The sequence below is a fragment of the Panicum virgatum genome, chromosome 7K (assembly GCF_016808335.1).
Source record: "Panicum virgatum strain AP13 chromosome 7K, P.virgatum_v5, whole genome shotgun sequence".
NCBI classification, from domain to species: domain Eukaryota; kingdom Viridiplantae; phylum Streptophyta; class Magnoliopsida; order Poales; family Poaceae; genus Panicum; species Panicum virgatum.
The window spans coordinates 39,393,714-39,408,223 of record NC_053142.1 but is presented as its reverse complement, the minus strand read 5'-3'; the positions used below and the strand labels follow the sequence as shown (position 1 = coordinate 39,408,223).

The window sequence follows — 14,510 nt, the reverse complement described above, 5'->3', positions numbered from 1 at the left end:
GAGACGTATATATAGGCCACCAAGTCTTGTAGCCGTTGCTCCAATGGTCAGCTGAAAATCTACGTATCACCGGAAGAACCGATGCCTCTAGCTGAGGTAGCGTCGGTTCTTCCGGTCACTCATAACCCGAAGTAGCCGTTGAACTCCTGACAGCTGACGCAGTGATCACCGGTTGAACCGATGCTTTGTACCGATGCATCACCGGTTCATCCGGTGCTTAAGAATCTTCTCCTGGGCACTGACGTCATTGCACCGACGCAATACTCCGATGCATCGTCAGTTGAACCGGTGCTGAAGAATCTTCTCCTGGGCTCTTGACATCGTCTCTGGAACATAGGACGCCCAATGCACCGATGCCCCTTTTTGACCCGTCGGTTCCTCCGGTGCCCATAAGCTAACTTGGCTTTGATTCCCTTCTGCCATGGCGTCGGTTCTTCCGACAACCATCGAATGCACCGATGCTTCATGCGTCGGTTCTTCCGGTGCTTCAGACCGAAGAGCTTTCAGGGCGCTGCCCTGAGACCCGCGAGGGGCGGCTCCCCCTCGACCCCTGTCCGCGGAACCCCCGTAGGGGCGGCCCTTCGGGCCTTGCTACACCTATCTTTTCTTTCTCTTTGTCATCACTTGAACCTAAAAGCCTGAGAATGGTCATCTTAACAATCATATTAGTCCAAGTGTTGTGTTGTCATTCGATCACCAAAATCACTTGAAATGGCATAAATGGTGCCATGTTCCTTACAGTGTGGACTTCGTGGAGGTGCTGCACTTGCTGCACAAGGACGAGCCGTTCGTGAGGAGGTTCACGCAACTGCACTGCCGGCTTCCATCTGCACTACACCGACGCGCTACAGAAGTTACGCAACCGCGCGTCTAGTGGTAATCCTGTGATCTATAACTGCAGTAATCCTAGTTTTTGTGGTAGAAAAATTTTGTTTTTGCTACCCCATATTCCTACAAACCGGCCCTTTGATGTGTATTGTGATGCATCAGGTACGGGTCTCGGCTATGTTCTCATCCTTGTTTGTCTTCGTCGGAGATTATTCGGCCATTAATACTTGTTGTGATGCATCAGGTACGGGTCTAGGCTGCGTCCTTATGCAGAATCAGTGAGTGATTGCTTATGCCTCCAGAGCACTCCGCCGGCATGAGGAAAATTATGCCACCCATGATTTGGAGCTAGCAGCAGTGGTGCATGCATTAAAGATCTGGCGTCATTATCTTCTGGGCAATCATGTTCATATATACTCAGACCACAAGAGTCTTAAGTATATTTTCACCCAGAGCGAGCTGAATTTGCGTCAGAGACGGTGGTTAGAGCTAATTAAGGATTATGATCTGGAGATTCACTATCACTCGAGCAAGACAAATGTTGTCGCCGATGCATTGAGTCACAAGGCTAGTTGTAGCTGCGTCTCAGCTACAGTTTTGCATGAAACTTTGTGCCAAGAAATGGAGAAGGTGAATTTGGCCATTGTAGCTGAGGGTACACTTACCCACATTACCCTCACTCCAACACTGAGGGATCAAATTATTGCTGCTCAGAGGAATAATATTGGCATGGAAAAGATTAGGCAAAGGCTTAGAGAAGGTGACCCTTGTGTGGCATGCTTCCAGCTAGACGGCAAGGGTGTTTTATGGTTTAAGAACTGGTTAGTGGTACCTAAGGATTTTGAGCTACAAAAATTAATTCTTGATGAAGCTCATCTCTCTAGGTATTCAATTCACCCGGGCAGCAACAAAATGTATCAAGACTTGAAACAACGGTTCTGGTGGACACGGATGAAGCGGGAGATCACTAACTATGTTTCTGAGTGTGACATTTGTCGAAGGGTTAAAGCGAGTCATTTCAAACCCGCTGATATGCTTCAGCCTTTGGATATTCCTTCATGGAAGTGGGAGGATATTAGTATGAACTTCATTGTTCGCTTGCCTGCCACCTCAAAGGGATATGATTCTATTTGGGTTATAGTTGACCGTCTCACTAAATCTGCTCATTTTCTTCCCGTGAAGACACGTTATTCGTCCCATCAACATGCAGAGATTTATATGGCCCGCATTGTGAGTCTTCATGGTGTACCCAAGATGATCATATCGGATAGAGGCTCACAATTCGTTGTGCATTTCTGGAAACAATTGCAAGCATCCCTGGGTGCTCAACTTATTCGTAGCTCAGCTTATCACCCCCAGACTGATGGTCAGACTGAGCGAATTAATCAAATCCTGGAGGAAATGCTTAGAGCCTGTGCGCTCTCCTATGGTAAGAAATAGGATGAGTGCTTCCCTCTGGCGAAATTCTCTTATAATAATAGCTATCAAGAAACCATCAAGATGGCTCCATTTGAGGCATTATATGGGCGAAGGTGTAGAACCCCATCGAATTGGTCAGAAGCCAGCGAAAGAAATGTTTTTGGACCTGATTTGGTGAGTGAAGCTGAAGAACAAGTTCAGGTTATACAGAAGAATTTAAAAATCGCCCAATCACGGTAGAAAAGCTATGCAGACAAGAGACGTCGGGCCCTGATATTTGAAGTGGGGGGTCAGGTTTATCTTCGGGTATCTCCGATGAAGGGTGTCCAGCGGTTCGGTGTGAGAGGAAATTAGCACCTCGCTATGTTGGGCCATATCCTATTATTGAACGTTGTGGGCCGGTAGCATATCGAGTGAAGCTTCCATCACATCTATCGGTAGTTCATAATATTTTTCATGTTTCCCAACTCAAGAAATGCCTCCGAGTTCCGACTGAGATGGTTGACATGGAAGGTTTACAGTTGGAGCCTGATCTTGTCTATCCAGAGCATCCTATCAAAATTGTGGACCACAAGACTCGGGTTACTCGGAACCAAGTTAGCAATTTCTATAAAGTGCAATGGAGCAATCACTCCAAGCGGGAAGCTACTTAGAAAACGGAGGAATTTATTCAGTCCAAATGTCCTGAGTTGCTCCAAACATACCAAGGTATGTAATTTTTCGACTTCCTTTCAATTTGGCACCTTCATTCTAAATCTCGGGACGAGATTTCTTTTAGGGGGAAGGGTTGTAACACCTCAGGTGTTAACCACGCAGGATTAAATTAATTATGGTCATTAATTTCAAACACATGAGACAAATCACTAAACCAAACTTTCCTTGTCAGCTTTGGCCAGACCGGTCTGACCGGTCGGGGGCAACCGGTCTGACTAGTTGAACCAGTTTCAATCGTTTTGGGCCCCATAGCATTTAAATATCTCTCTCTCTCCCTCATCGAATCACTCTCCCTCCCCAGCTCCCACACGCTCTCTCCCGAGCTCTCCCTCTTCCCAAGCCCTAAATCCTCAAATCCTCCATTTCCATTCGATTCAAGGCCAAGGAAGGACCAAATCGACTTGGGGAGGCTTCTTCTCCATGATTCCCCACCCAGGGTGCGGTGGATTCAAGTTCTTCGCGGGGGAAGGACTCATTCAAGGTATTCTAGCTTGGGATGGTTCGATCTCTCCTTCTAGGCGACCTTAAGTGATTCCCTCTGGTCAAACACCTTTAGGGGCATACCTGAACTAGATCCTAGAAGGGTATTGGATTTGGTGGGCGAGTTTCGCCGCGCCAAGAACTCTAGCTTTTGGTCTGGGTAGGACCGGTCTGAGGGACCGGTCTGACCGGTGGCTGGGTTTGGTTATATGGGACCGGTCTGATCGGTAGGGTGGACCGGTCTGACCGGTGGGGCGGTGGCTGAGAGGGGATTATAAGTGGTAGTTAGTGCTTATGGTTGGAAATTATTTTGGTTATTGGTTACATGTTAATTTTATAAATCATGCATGCATTCTCATGTCATATGCATATGCACACGTGTAGCAGCCGCGGCAGAGGAGGTGGTGTACAAGGTGGTTGCGGAGCCACAGGAGTCGAAGGGGCAAGCCCCGCAGCAGGAGGTTCGTGGGGAGCCGGCCCAAGGCCCAACTCACCCTAGTGCTGAGCAGTAGTCCGAAGGCAAGCCCCGGTGCACAACCTAATAATTTAAATTATGACACCTATATATGTATCTATTACTTGTGCATTAGATTTAGAAATTGGTTGAAACCCTAGTTGCATGATCCCTAGGTTTTCCTGGGCCTTATACTAGTATGGATAGGTCGTTAGCACTGCTATGCTTAATAGGGCTCGATAGAAGCCGAGTGATATTTCTGTCACTCGCGAGATATAGAATGCCCTTATATTACATTATATGATTTACTATATTTAAAATGATATGAATAGTGATTGGAGACCGGACGGGAAATGCTGATGATGTATAGGTATGGCAGCAGGACAGGGTTCCTGGGTGTCTTAGCCCCGTCTGAGTCGGTTAAGGACCGTACCGTTGTTGGCCCTGCTGATCATGTTTGAATTGTACTAACCGCATGCCGGGAGTAGGAGGTAGTCGAAACCGGTAAGTCGAGTACTGCCTTGCTTCGAAAGTACAGAAACCCGCACCCAACTCCTAGGGTAGTCGAGTGGCTGCGGAGAAAAGGGGTTGCATATGTTTACTTTTGGTGGTCTCACGTAGGGCTCGGCTGTCTATATGTCGATGGGCTGGTTCTTGTAGTTCGAGACGGGGAGGGGAATGGTTGGCATGTATAGTCCGATGGGGCAAATACGTGCCGTGTTGGTTAGGTCCATCTTGCAAGGTTAAATCGGATCGATTCGCCGTCAGTCGCTCTCGGATATGAGCACCTTGGTCACTGCACATCGTAATTTTATGTTGGATTGATAATGATATTTATGGTTATGAATACCTTGTATTATTATTTATTGCTCCACCATGTTTGCTATAGTTGGTTTATGCAAATGTTAGATTATGGCTAATTTACATAGAATCTGGAGCTAAAATAATGAAAACAAAGAATTACTTTAGTCGCTTTTTCTGCAAAATAACCACCAGTCAAATGCCTTGCATGTGTAGATACGTGGGCTAAGTATACCCACTGGTCGGGTAAGTCTTGCTGAGTATTAATTTCTCTGAGTTTGTTGCTACCCAAATCATTTCAGGACACTCGGACGTGGATTTCTGCCCCTGCTGTGTCAAATTTATCCGCCGTGATGCAGAGGGATGGGAAGTGGTGGATCGGGATCCGTAGGCTAGGAGTTTGTTGAGTTGCACACTTGCGGACTGAGAGTGCAACCTGTCTGTTTTGGTTGGACCGGTCTGACCGGTGGCTTCGTGGGGGTCTCCATACAGACCGCTCTGACCGGTTAGATGAACCGGTCTGACCGGTTGTGTAGTGGCTGAACACTAAAATAGTTGTAGGTTGTTTTCCGTTTAAACTGGACTACCCTATTGTAACATTGTAAATTGTTGAGTTATGTAAATTTTGTAAAATTCTTGTATTTGAACTTGGTTTGTAATATATTATATTGTGTTGTTGTATTTTTAAGTATTTGTCGTGCTTGTACCATCTGCGCCCACCTTCGCGTGGACTACCGGTGTTGTTTCGATCGGGCTGTGGGTTGAGAAAGGACCGTCAAATTAAACTATTAAGATAATATGACTGATGTGTTCAAATGACGACCATTACGCTTAATTTAAAGTTTTAAATTTAGCGGTTCCATCACAATTTGCAAGGAAAATAGATTGTCCACTCTTTGTTTTCTTTTTGTCCCTCACAGTTGCAAAGTTGCATGTTTGATGCTTTTAAAGATGCATGCTGCACTGGACTTCCAAGGATAAAACAAGAGATTGTTCATTATTCGCATGTAAGGTAGGGAAAACAGAGGCAGACAGCCCAGTGTTCATCGCTGTAAAAGATTGGCGTTTGACGACTGCCGTAATATTTTTTTTCCATTGCAATTGATGCATGATTGTTCACTCCGAAGGGACCATGGTTGAGAATCGCCACCGTTCCTATACTCTTGTAGAAAAGGAACTTTACACAGATTCAGTTGTCAAATGTGAATTCCCATGTAACAAACTAACAAAGTACAGTACTGTATAAGAGAATATCGCCAATTTAAATTTTAGAAAAAAAATAAAAAAATGAAGCACTGGTTGACAAAGCCAGCAGATGTGCCAAGCAAGCGTTGGCAGGGCTCGAGACAGAAAACTGACATGGAAAGTACCAGAAACATGAGTGTACCGTAGCATACCTGGGGTCCCAACTCCGACCACGTTGCATGCCTCGCAGCCCTGTTGCCGGCTCCGGAGCCCCGCAACACTTGTGTACTCCTACTATAGGGCAGATACAAATATCTGCGTCGCTTTCAGCTTTGCAAGGTTACTTGTTTGATTGAAGGAGTTAAAATTAAGTGCTAAACTTTAGCATATAGAAGTACTTAGCACTCACATATATGCTAAAGTTATTGAGTCTTGACTAAAATTTAACCCACCTTTAGCACTTCCGTTTGGATAAACTACTGCTAAAGCTTAACATTTTTCCATAGTAGTCTTTGGATCCAAACATGCTCTAAATATGGCATGCATTAGCATTACCTGCGGCAGATACAAATAGTTTCAGAGTGAACCTACATGCCAAGGGCTGATCCAGCGTGGGGGCAGGTGGGGCTGGAGCCCCCCTACCCCCATGCAGTCTATTGGAGTCCTCCTGAGCCCCCCTACAATTTTCTAGCCATGAATGAAGAGAAAGAAAAAAAAGGTGAAGAAAGAAGGAAGAAGATGAGAAACTCAGACCCCCTTTACTTCAATTCTAGATCCGCCCTTGCAGCATGTCGTTCCTCCCATCCTTGTTCGTTCATAAATACTGTAACGAACGGTGGTTTAGCATAATGCTGCCTTTTTTTGATAAAAAACAAAACAAAATTGTGACTGAAGAAGGACCCGACCAAACTTATCGTTCTACCCTTGACGTTGGGCACATGCAGGTTCTAGATGAGTAAGGTATATTGGTTGATTGTGGTTCCTATGATGACCCCAATGCAGCACAAGTCACAAGTGTGTGATGGTCCACTCTTTTCTCTAAGCACGCCCGTGCATCTCGTTATTGACGGGTACTCCCGATCACTGAAAGACTAGGTTGCCGGAAATACGAGCAGCATCTTACGAGTAGAAACTGTGTCTAATTTCGCTCGCTCAGTTGGACTCAGATTTTTTTCATTCCCATTTTTTAGATTTTTTTTAAGAAATATTCCCATTTTTTAGACGAGTCGAGAAGATGGAATGGAATGGAATGGAATGGAATGGGCCGTACGGGGCTGGAGCGTCGGAAAGAAAGCCCGCTAAGCAAATGAGCCTTGCAGGCCCACTGTACTGCTCTTATCTTCCACACAATTTGCTGGTAGTCGCCGCTGCAGTTCCCCCATTCCCGGCGTCCCCCATCACCATCAAGCAATGGCAGTCGTCGGCGCATATCTCCGGTAGCGCCAACCCGCTGGCCGCTGCTGGTTTCTGCCTACCACGGTTTCACAGTTCCTAGTAGTTCTTTTGTTCACCACATCTATAGTTTTTTTTTCCCTCTTAGGCATAACAAGGTCGACAAAAGAGCTACCCAACTCGCCATGTTTGCACTAACCTTCCAACACGCACCACTAGTTTTCACAAGAATCAGTTCATGTAGGACCCTGGTGCTACCCCGAAAGCATCAAAGGAGCATGATTTATTGTTTTTTTCTTTTTGAAGGAGACACCAAAGAAGCATGGTCGATCGGCATTGTTCTTCAGGCGCCATCCTTCGACGGCGCCGGGTACTTGACGGCGTTCTTGACGATCTTCCTGGTGGCGGCGTCGCCGAGGTCGACGCCGCAGATGTCCGAGAGGCGGACGAGGTAGAGCAGCACGTCGGCGAGCTCCTCGCCGAGGTGCTGCTTCTCCGCGTCGTCCCAGTCCGCCAGGCCCTTGCGCACCTCCCCTTTCCACATGAACAGCTCCGACAGCTCCCCGACTTCAGCGATCTGTTTTCCTCAAAAAAAAAACAAAAAAAAACTTCAGCGATCTGCCAGGCGCAAGCAACTAATTTCCCCCGTCAGCAAAAGGAACGAAAAGAAAAGCAAAAGTTCTTTCCAACAAACGAGAATGTGGCCTTCTCAAAACCGGAAACAAGACCTTTCCAACAAAAAAGAAAATCGGAAAGAAGATGTGCGAATCGCATTCCACCATGGCATCCAGTGTTCAGAAAATTCAGTCACGAGCTGACAGTGATCGTTCCTTCAGAGCCTCACGTCTGAACCAGTATAAACACATCGGACAACAGCGATCAGCGTCGACCCGACTCTCGGACGGCGACGCTGGAAATGAGCGTCGACAGAGGGCCGACCTGCTGAGCCCGCACCACGTGGCATCCAACTCCAGGACGCGACACATGAAAGCTGCATCCCCGGCCGGTTCAGGAATCAGGCCACGAGCAGTGAGGAAATTGGTTATCTGTCCCGTTTCATCCCCCACGACCCAACACCTGGACTGCATCATCTTTTCAGGAGCAGCGCGCTAAAAGTCTCCGAAAAAAAATATCAGACGCTTTCCAGCAGCTTAATTTTGAATTGAACGGGACAGAGAATAACTCGCGTCCCTATCATTGTGTGGTAATGAAGCATCTGTACTTCTTGCCAGATGTATTGGCATTACTTCAGGATCCATACATATACATCTGGGCAGCTTGGAGGCTGTGGTTTGTTAATTCTGTGGATGACATTTGAAAAAAAAAGGAAGGGAAGTGCAAAATCAAACAGAAAGCACCACATGCAATTGTTTATGTGAGAAGAACAAACCGGATCGATCTCAAGAATCTAGTAGCACATCATCGATGAAAAAAAAACTAATGCACAAAGAATCTTGTTGAACAGTTGGTCAAAAGAGGACGCATCTTTTTTACGATAATTTAGTCTGTAGAACATAATAAGCTCAAAGATGCTACTATAAGATAACAAATGTTATCAATGATGGTGCCCTCGGAATGAAGCATCTTCTTATAACAGCCTTCCGCTAAATTAGTTCGCTCCTTTTCACGGATGGAGACATTGTTTATGTGCCCATGATGTTCTGGTCTTCTAGAGATGCTGACTGCTAACTGATGTGTACTTTTCTCTCTTGAGATGTGCAGCGTTAACCAAATATTTAACTGCAGCAGTAAGTAGTACTATCTATGGCCTGAAGTTATTATAATTCATAATCATAGTTACCATGGATAGTAATAACAACAAACATGCTGAAAGCTCATGGAAGTTTTGGACTGAAAAGTGAAAAAAAAAAACAGAGAGAGAAGAAGACATACATGAGATCACTCTGCTTTATGCTGCCATTCGTAAGTGCACACCCATTTAATTTATTAGAGCTGAAGATTACGCAAGGTCACGCCTTGAAAGCTAAAGACATGGTTTTTAGTCATGACTTGTCAATGCAATTACATCCGAACACGTAATTGCTGGTTTACACCACCATCTCCCCTATTTTTTCAGAAAGAAGAAAGATTCGATGTAGTATTCCTGAAATCAGTGATCGTTCAGTGTCGCAAGGAATACGAAGCCCTAATGGAGACCATCCTACTTCGTCAAGCATATGCATATGCTTCCATAGACTGAATATTGTGGGGGCGTAAGTCTTGAGTTGTAACTAACGAAAGAAACAGAGCCCAAGGGAGGAAAAGGCGAGGAGACAACACACAGAAAACCGTAAACTTTTCAGTGTTTGTCAGGAGTATAAATAAATGTCAGTGAAACACACCAAGAAGAGCAGCGATAGAAGATGAAGCGAAACGATGCGAACCATGGCGAGCAGCAGGTTTCTGGGGCTATGGTACTGCTCCCAGTCCCTCTCCTTGGCGAAGTCGTTGAGCTTCTTGGACAGCTCCTTCAGGCCCACCTCGCCGGCGCCCGCCGCCTTCCTCCCCACCTCCACCTCCTCCTCCACCGCCGCCGCCATGGCAGCCGCCTTCTTCTCGATCGCACCCTCCACCTCCATCTCGACCGGCGTCTACCCGGAGAAGCCCTTAAACAACCGGCCTCTCTGGTCTTGGTGCTTTGGAAAGCAGAGGCGTGGGGCGATTTATATACTCGCAGGCGTGCAGCAAAGTTGGGAGGGAATTAAACAGTTCGGGGAATTGTTAATGGCGGGCGAGGCGAGAGCGATGCTACTTAGTGCCTTGTTAGTGGGCATAATCCAGCTTTGCTGCCTGACAAATCACAGAGTGGCGCAATCACTTGTCGCCTGGGAAACACATTCACTGGGCAGTGATAAATTACCTACCATGCTGGAAATTGCGGTTGTGCATTTTCTCCTCTGTCGTCGTTGTGTTTAGAGTTTGGCCTTGTTGATGTCCCAATCCAACCAGCCGGTGAGTATAGTTGAGCGGTAACCCGTATTGACGTCCCAATCCAACCGGACGAGTTTGTTGTTTTTTTTTCCTGCCTATGACCTCCCAGGACCGTAGTCTTGTATTTTTCTGCTATATCAATAGAAACGCACTTGTCGAGTGTCGTTCGTTCAAAAAAAATTACCTACCATGCATGACCGGTTCAAATTTCTTCAAAAAAAAGTTTCAAATCGGCGCAAACTAATGGAGCCCATCTGCGATCAATTTTTTTTTTACCCTTGCGCAGATCAGATGCGCATGCATAGCTGTCGGAGTGTCGGGCCAATTTGGGGATGGGCGGCTCTCGTCAAAGGCAGGCGCAACAAAAGCTGTTTGTGGTTCTGCGCATCACACGCGTTTGTGGTTCTGTTGGATAGGACCAAACGTGCGTCGCTTGGAACAGAGGGGACTGTGCTATGTGGTCTTGCGCACATGCGTAAAAAATGTCTGTGCTCATTCGCGGAATGTGTATCCTCTATGTGCTACAGTGTGGAAGTGGGTCATCAGTAGGGGTGGTAAAGGGCCCAACATTTTGAATTAGAAAATCTAAGGATCGGGCCCTAAAAGGGCCGAGCTCTAAATATATGTATTTTTGAACTAAAAATTTTAAGGGCTTTATTGGGCTGTGAAGAGGCCATTAGGGCCATGGCCCATTACCACCCCTAGTCATCAGGCAGACATCATCAGTTCAGTTCATGAGCTTAGGCCTCCTCCAACGAGCGAGCTAGCTTAAAGCTAGTAACGTGGCAGAGAGAGAAATTGCAAGATTCCTTCTGCTAGCGGTGGTTCCGTCGCGTGGCGAGAACGCACTATCCCTCACATGCATGCATTTCAAGATACTGCTGCTACTGTGCTGGCTCGCGAAATCACTAGTGCCGGGCCTTAAGTCCTGTTTGTTTGTTTGAGTTTAGGTTGAGAAATCCAAAAGCCACCTAGAAGTTCATTTTGTGTTGCAGCCATGACAATTCAAGCTCTAACAAAAAAATGAATTGCTCAACTGAGTGGATGGCCATTATTTGCTTTTGGTGACAAAATTTGACTCTTATTTATTTGGATGTGCCAACATTTGGTTTGCTGCCTATGCCATGTCCCATGCGCCCATGTCTGTGAGCAAACCAAACATGGCACTCAAGTCTGAAGTAAACAGATTCGGCAGCCCGCAGCCACCTTTTTTTTTTCTTAACCAAAAAAAGGCCAGGCCGGCCCACAAAATGTGGCCATTCAAAGCCCAATTCATCACCCCAAAGAACCTCCAAACCCGTCAAACCTAGATCGGACGGCTACAGTTCCTCACCCCAAGATCCATCGGCTCACTCCGATCCAGTCCCCTCGGCTATATACATCTGCGTCGTCTAAACCCTTCCCTCTCCAGCCGCACCCCGCCTCGCCGTCCCGCTCGCTCCCGCTTCGCCGCTGCCGCCAAAATGGTACGGTGACCTCGCGACATCCCCTCCCCTGCAGCCTTGTGGTTTCGCGCTTCGTTTGGCGCCGGCGGCGTTATCTAATGGTGCGCGCCCTGCGGTTTTGCAGCCGTTCAAGAGGTTCGTGGAGATCGGGCGGGTGGCCCTGGTGAACTACGGCAAGGACTACGGCCGCCTCGTCGTCATCGTCGACGTCGTCGACCAGAACAGGGTGAGTTGAGTCGGACCTCTCGTCTCACTGTCGTCGTTGATTTGCTTGGGCTGAGGTGGCGCGATACCGGATTAGGGTGTTCGGATCGTGCCGTTGTTTCATGAGCCCTTCTCTCGTCCGCGCGAGCTTTATATTGTCGATCGGTATCCGCTTGAGCGATCGGGTCGCGGCACATCTTATGGCTTGGTTGCATTAGACAAGTAGCTTGCCATGTTTAACTGATCCGCACTGTGCAATTAGCTGTTTTGCTTTGATTTCTGTAGTAGAAGTCTCGTAGCAACATCATTTGTGTCACAGTTGGTACTGTAGACTTTGGATAGGTTTAATTCGAATCTAATTAGGTCCCTCATGAAAATGGTGGATCAACCTTTAGCCTGTTCAAACTATGTTCAATCTGTTAAATGAATTGTTTGTGGAATAGCCTTACTGCACTTGCTCATCTTTGTAGCTAGTTCATCCATTTTACCTAATTGCATTGCAGTATTCTGTCTAGTGTTGTATTCATGCCTTTTGTAGTTAACTTGGCAAGTGAAGTATATTCTTTTACAACCCCCCAACTCATGGTCTGAAACTTTTAGCATCTTTGTCACTGCTCATGCTCGACTTTTGTGAGTGAACATTTTTTTTTCAAAAACATTGTGATGCATTTCATGCCAAATATTAATATTTTGTATCTGATACAGCGATGTTTATTGCAATGTGTTCTGTCATGATGTCATATGTCCTTAAGAAGAGATAGACCAACATGCAGCAAGTTATTATGATGATATACATGGAATTGTTGAATGTTGATAGACACATACTAGTTTAGTGGATAAAATACTTTCCTTCAACTGCAATTTTACACAATCCCTTATTTTCCACTGTTAATGACACACATCAAGGAAGTTCCTCTTGATTAGTCACTTCTTTTTAGAAGGAATCAATACTTGTTTGTGCAAGTGCATGGTTTATTCATTGATTATTATTAAGATAATTGATCCATTGCATTATGTGAAATTTGTGATATTTTTGCGTATATTTAGTGTTTGAACTTGTTTCTGATAGAGCTATGGTTATTGTTTAAAAACTATATGTATATTTTTTCTGGCATGACATGTTATCGTTTCCTGATAGTCATGTTTGATGTGTTCTGCTTGACCAATCAGACCACAACATATGTAATTGAATTTATTTACTAATAGATGGTGATGGAAGTTTAAGGTGTCGTTTCTTTCTGCTATTAGGCACTTGTGGATGCCCCCGACATGGTCCGCTGCCAGATGAACTTCAAGCGGCTTTCCCTGACTGACATCAAGATTGACATTAAACGTGTCCCAAAGAAGACTACATTGATTAAGGCCATGGAGGAAGCTGGTGATTAGCTGTTTCTTCAACCATTTTTTCAATCTATATGTATTTTACTATGGCCACTGTTTAAATGGACAATATCCTGATTGCAGATGTGAAAAACAAGTGGGAGAAGAGCTCATGGGGCAAGAAGCTGATTGTCCAGAAGAGGAGAGCATCACTCAATGACTTCGACAGGTTCAAGGTCATGTTGGCAAAGATCAAGGTTTGTCATGCGTAAATTCGAGTTGTTAATTTCTGTACTTTACTGCTTATGAAGTCATCTAATGGTATGATTTTGATCTGCGCAGAGGGGTGGTGCTATCAGACAGGAGCTTGCTAAGCTTAAAAAGGAGGTTGCTGCTGCTTAGATTGCTTTGGTGGTTTAGATTTTGTTTGTCTATGTTTCGATATCTGAAAAAGGAACATGTACAATGTGCGAATTACTTCGACGGTTTATCAGAGCTTGTCAAAATGGTAATTTCAAACATGGCTTGTTTAGAAATTTTGCCCAGATTACTTTTTCTGAATATGAGATAGTTTGACAATATGAAGATATATGGTGTCTACTGTTTCTATTTTCCTCCTTGCTTGCCACCTTCCGGCTGTCTGGCGGTTGTTACTCATGTTCGGCGTCGCTGCCTTAACTTATGGAATTTGCGCTGCCTCAACTTGCGGAATTTGAAATGCCCGTCCTAGTGAAAGGGATAGTATGATATTAGGCCCAGATGATGGATCCATAAAATGTTGTTTAAACATCAAAGTTTTTTTTCGTTTCTTGTAAACTTGTAAATTATGAATCCCATCCTGTACTTTTGATGGCTATGCAGCAAATTTCCTGTTGCGACGGCATGTTTTTCGTGCACATGTTTTAATTTGTGCGCCACGAAACTACTTTATTAGTTCTCAGACTGTCATAGGCATTGTGGTGAGTTTGAATCAAACTCAAATTTGGGCCAAGCCATATGAGACCTGGGCCTGGCTGGCTTGTGACACCCCGGCCCAGGGCTTAATAGAATTAATAGGATACTCATATCAACAAGTTGTAACTTTTTTTCCGGAAGCCGGTCTCCAAAGAACTCCGAGGTTAAGCGTGCTTAGCCTGGAGAAATTTGGGGATGAGTGACCGACCGGGGAGTTCTTCCCGGGTGCGCACGAGTAAGGACAATGTGTGCAGAAAAGACTGGTGTTGGTCTATGAGGACAGTCTATGTCCTATAAAGCAGCCAGATGTAAGCGGGCCCGGCCTTGAGGAGGCGGGACGTTACAGAATGGTATCAGAGCCGACTCTCGCGGTTTCACGGGCA

General features: G+C 45.7%; 2 protein-coding genes and 1 long non-coding RNA gene across 4 annotated transcripts; 2 read left to right on the top strand and 1 right to left on the bottom strand.

Moving 5' to 3' along the window:
• The first annotated feature begins 890 nt into the window (after positions 1-890).
• On the top strand, positions 891-5,337 carry LOC120642631. Its single transcript, XR_005662667.1, has 2 exons — positions 891-2,955; positions 4,999-5,337. It is a non-coding gene; the product is annotated as an uncharacterized LOC120642631 (long non-coding RNA).
• A 2,054-nt stretch (positions 5,338-7,391) lies between these two features.
• On the bottom strand, positions 7,392-10,104 carry LOC120642569 (dCTP pyrophosphatase 1-like). 2 transcript variants are annotated; one of them, XM_039919153.1, is made up of 2 exons: positions 9,658-10,068; positions 7,392-7,850 (listed from the first exon to the last, which is right to left on the bottom strand). In XM_039919153.1, exons 1-2 carry the CDS (start codon positions 9,850-9,852, stop codon positions 7,617-7,619), a joined length of 429 nt encoding a protein of 142 aa, XP_039775087.1. In that variant the 5' UTR covers positions 9,853-10,068; the 3' UTR covers positions 7,392-7,616. The 2 variants fall into 2 exon arrangements, with proteins under 2 accessions (XP_039775087.1, XP_039775086.1); XM_039919152.1 differs by having other exon boundaries at positions 7,418-7,850; positions 9,616-10,104.
• Positions 10,105-11,532: 1,428 nt separating this feature from the next.
• LOC120642578 (60S ribosomal protein L14-1) lies at positions 11,533-13,782 on the top strand. Its single transcript, XM_039919167.1, has 5 exons — positions 11,533-11,670; positions 11,774-11,875; positions 13,102-13,231; positions 13,318-13,430; positions 13,516-13,782. The coding sequence occupies exons 1-5, from the start codon at positions 11,668-11,670 to the stop codon at positions 13,573-13,575; spliced, it is 408 nt and encodes a 135-aa protein (XP_039775101.1). The 5' UTR covers positions 11,533-11,667; the 3' UTR covers positions 13,576-13,782.
• The last annotated feature ends 728 nt before the right edge of the window (positions 13,783-14,510 follow it).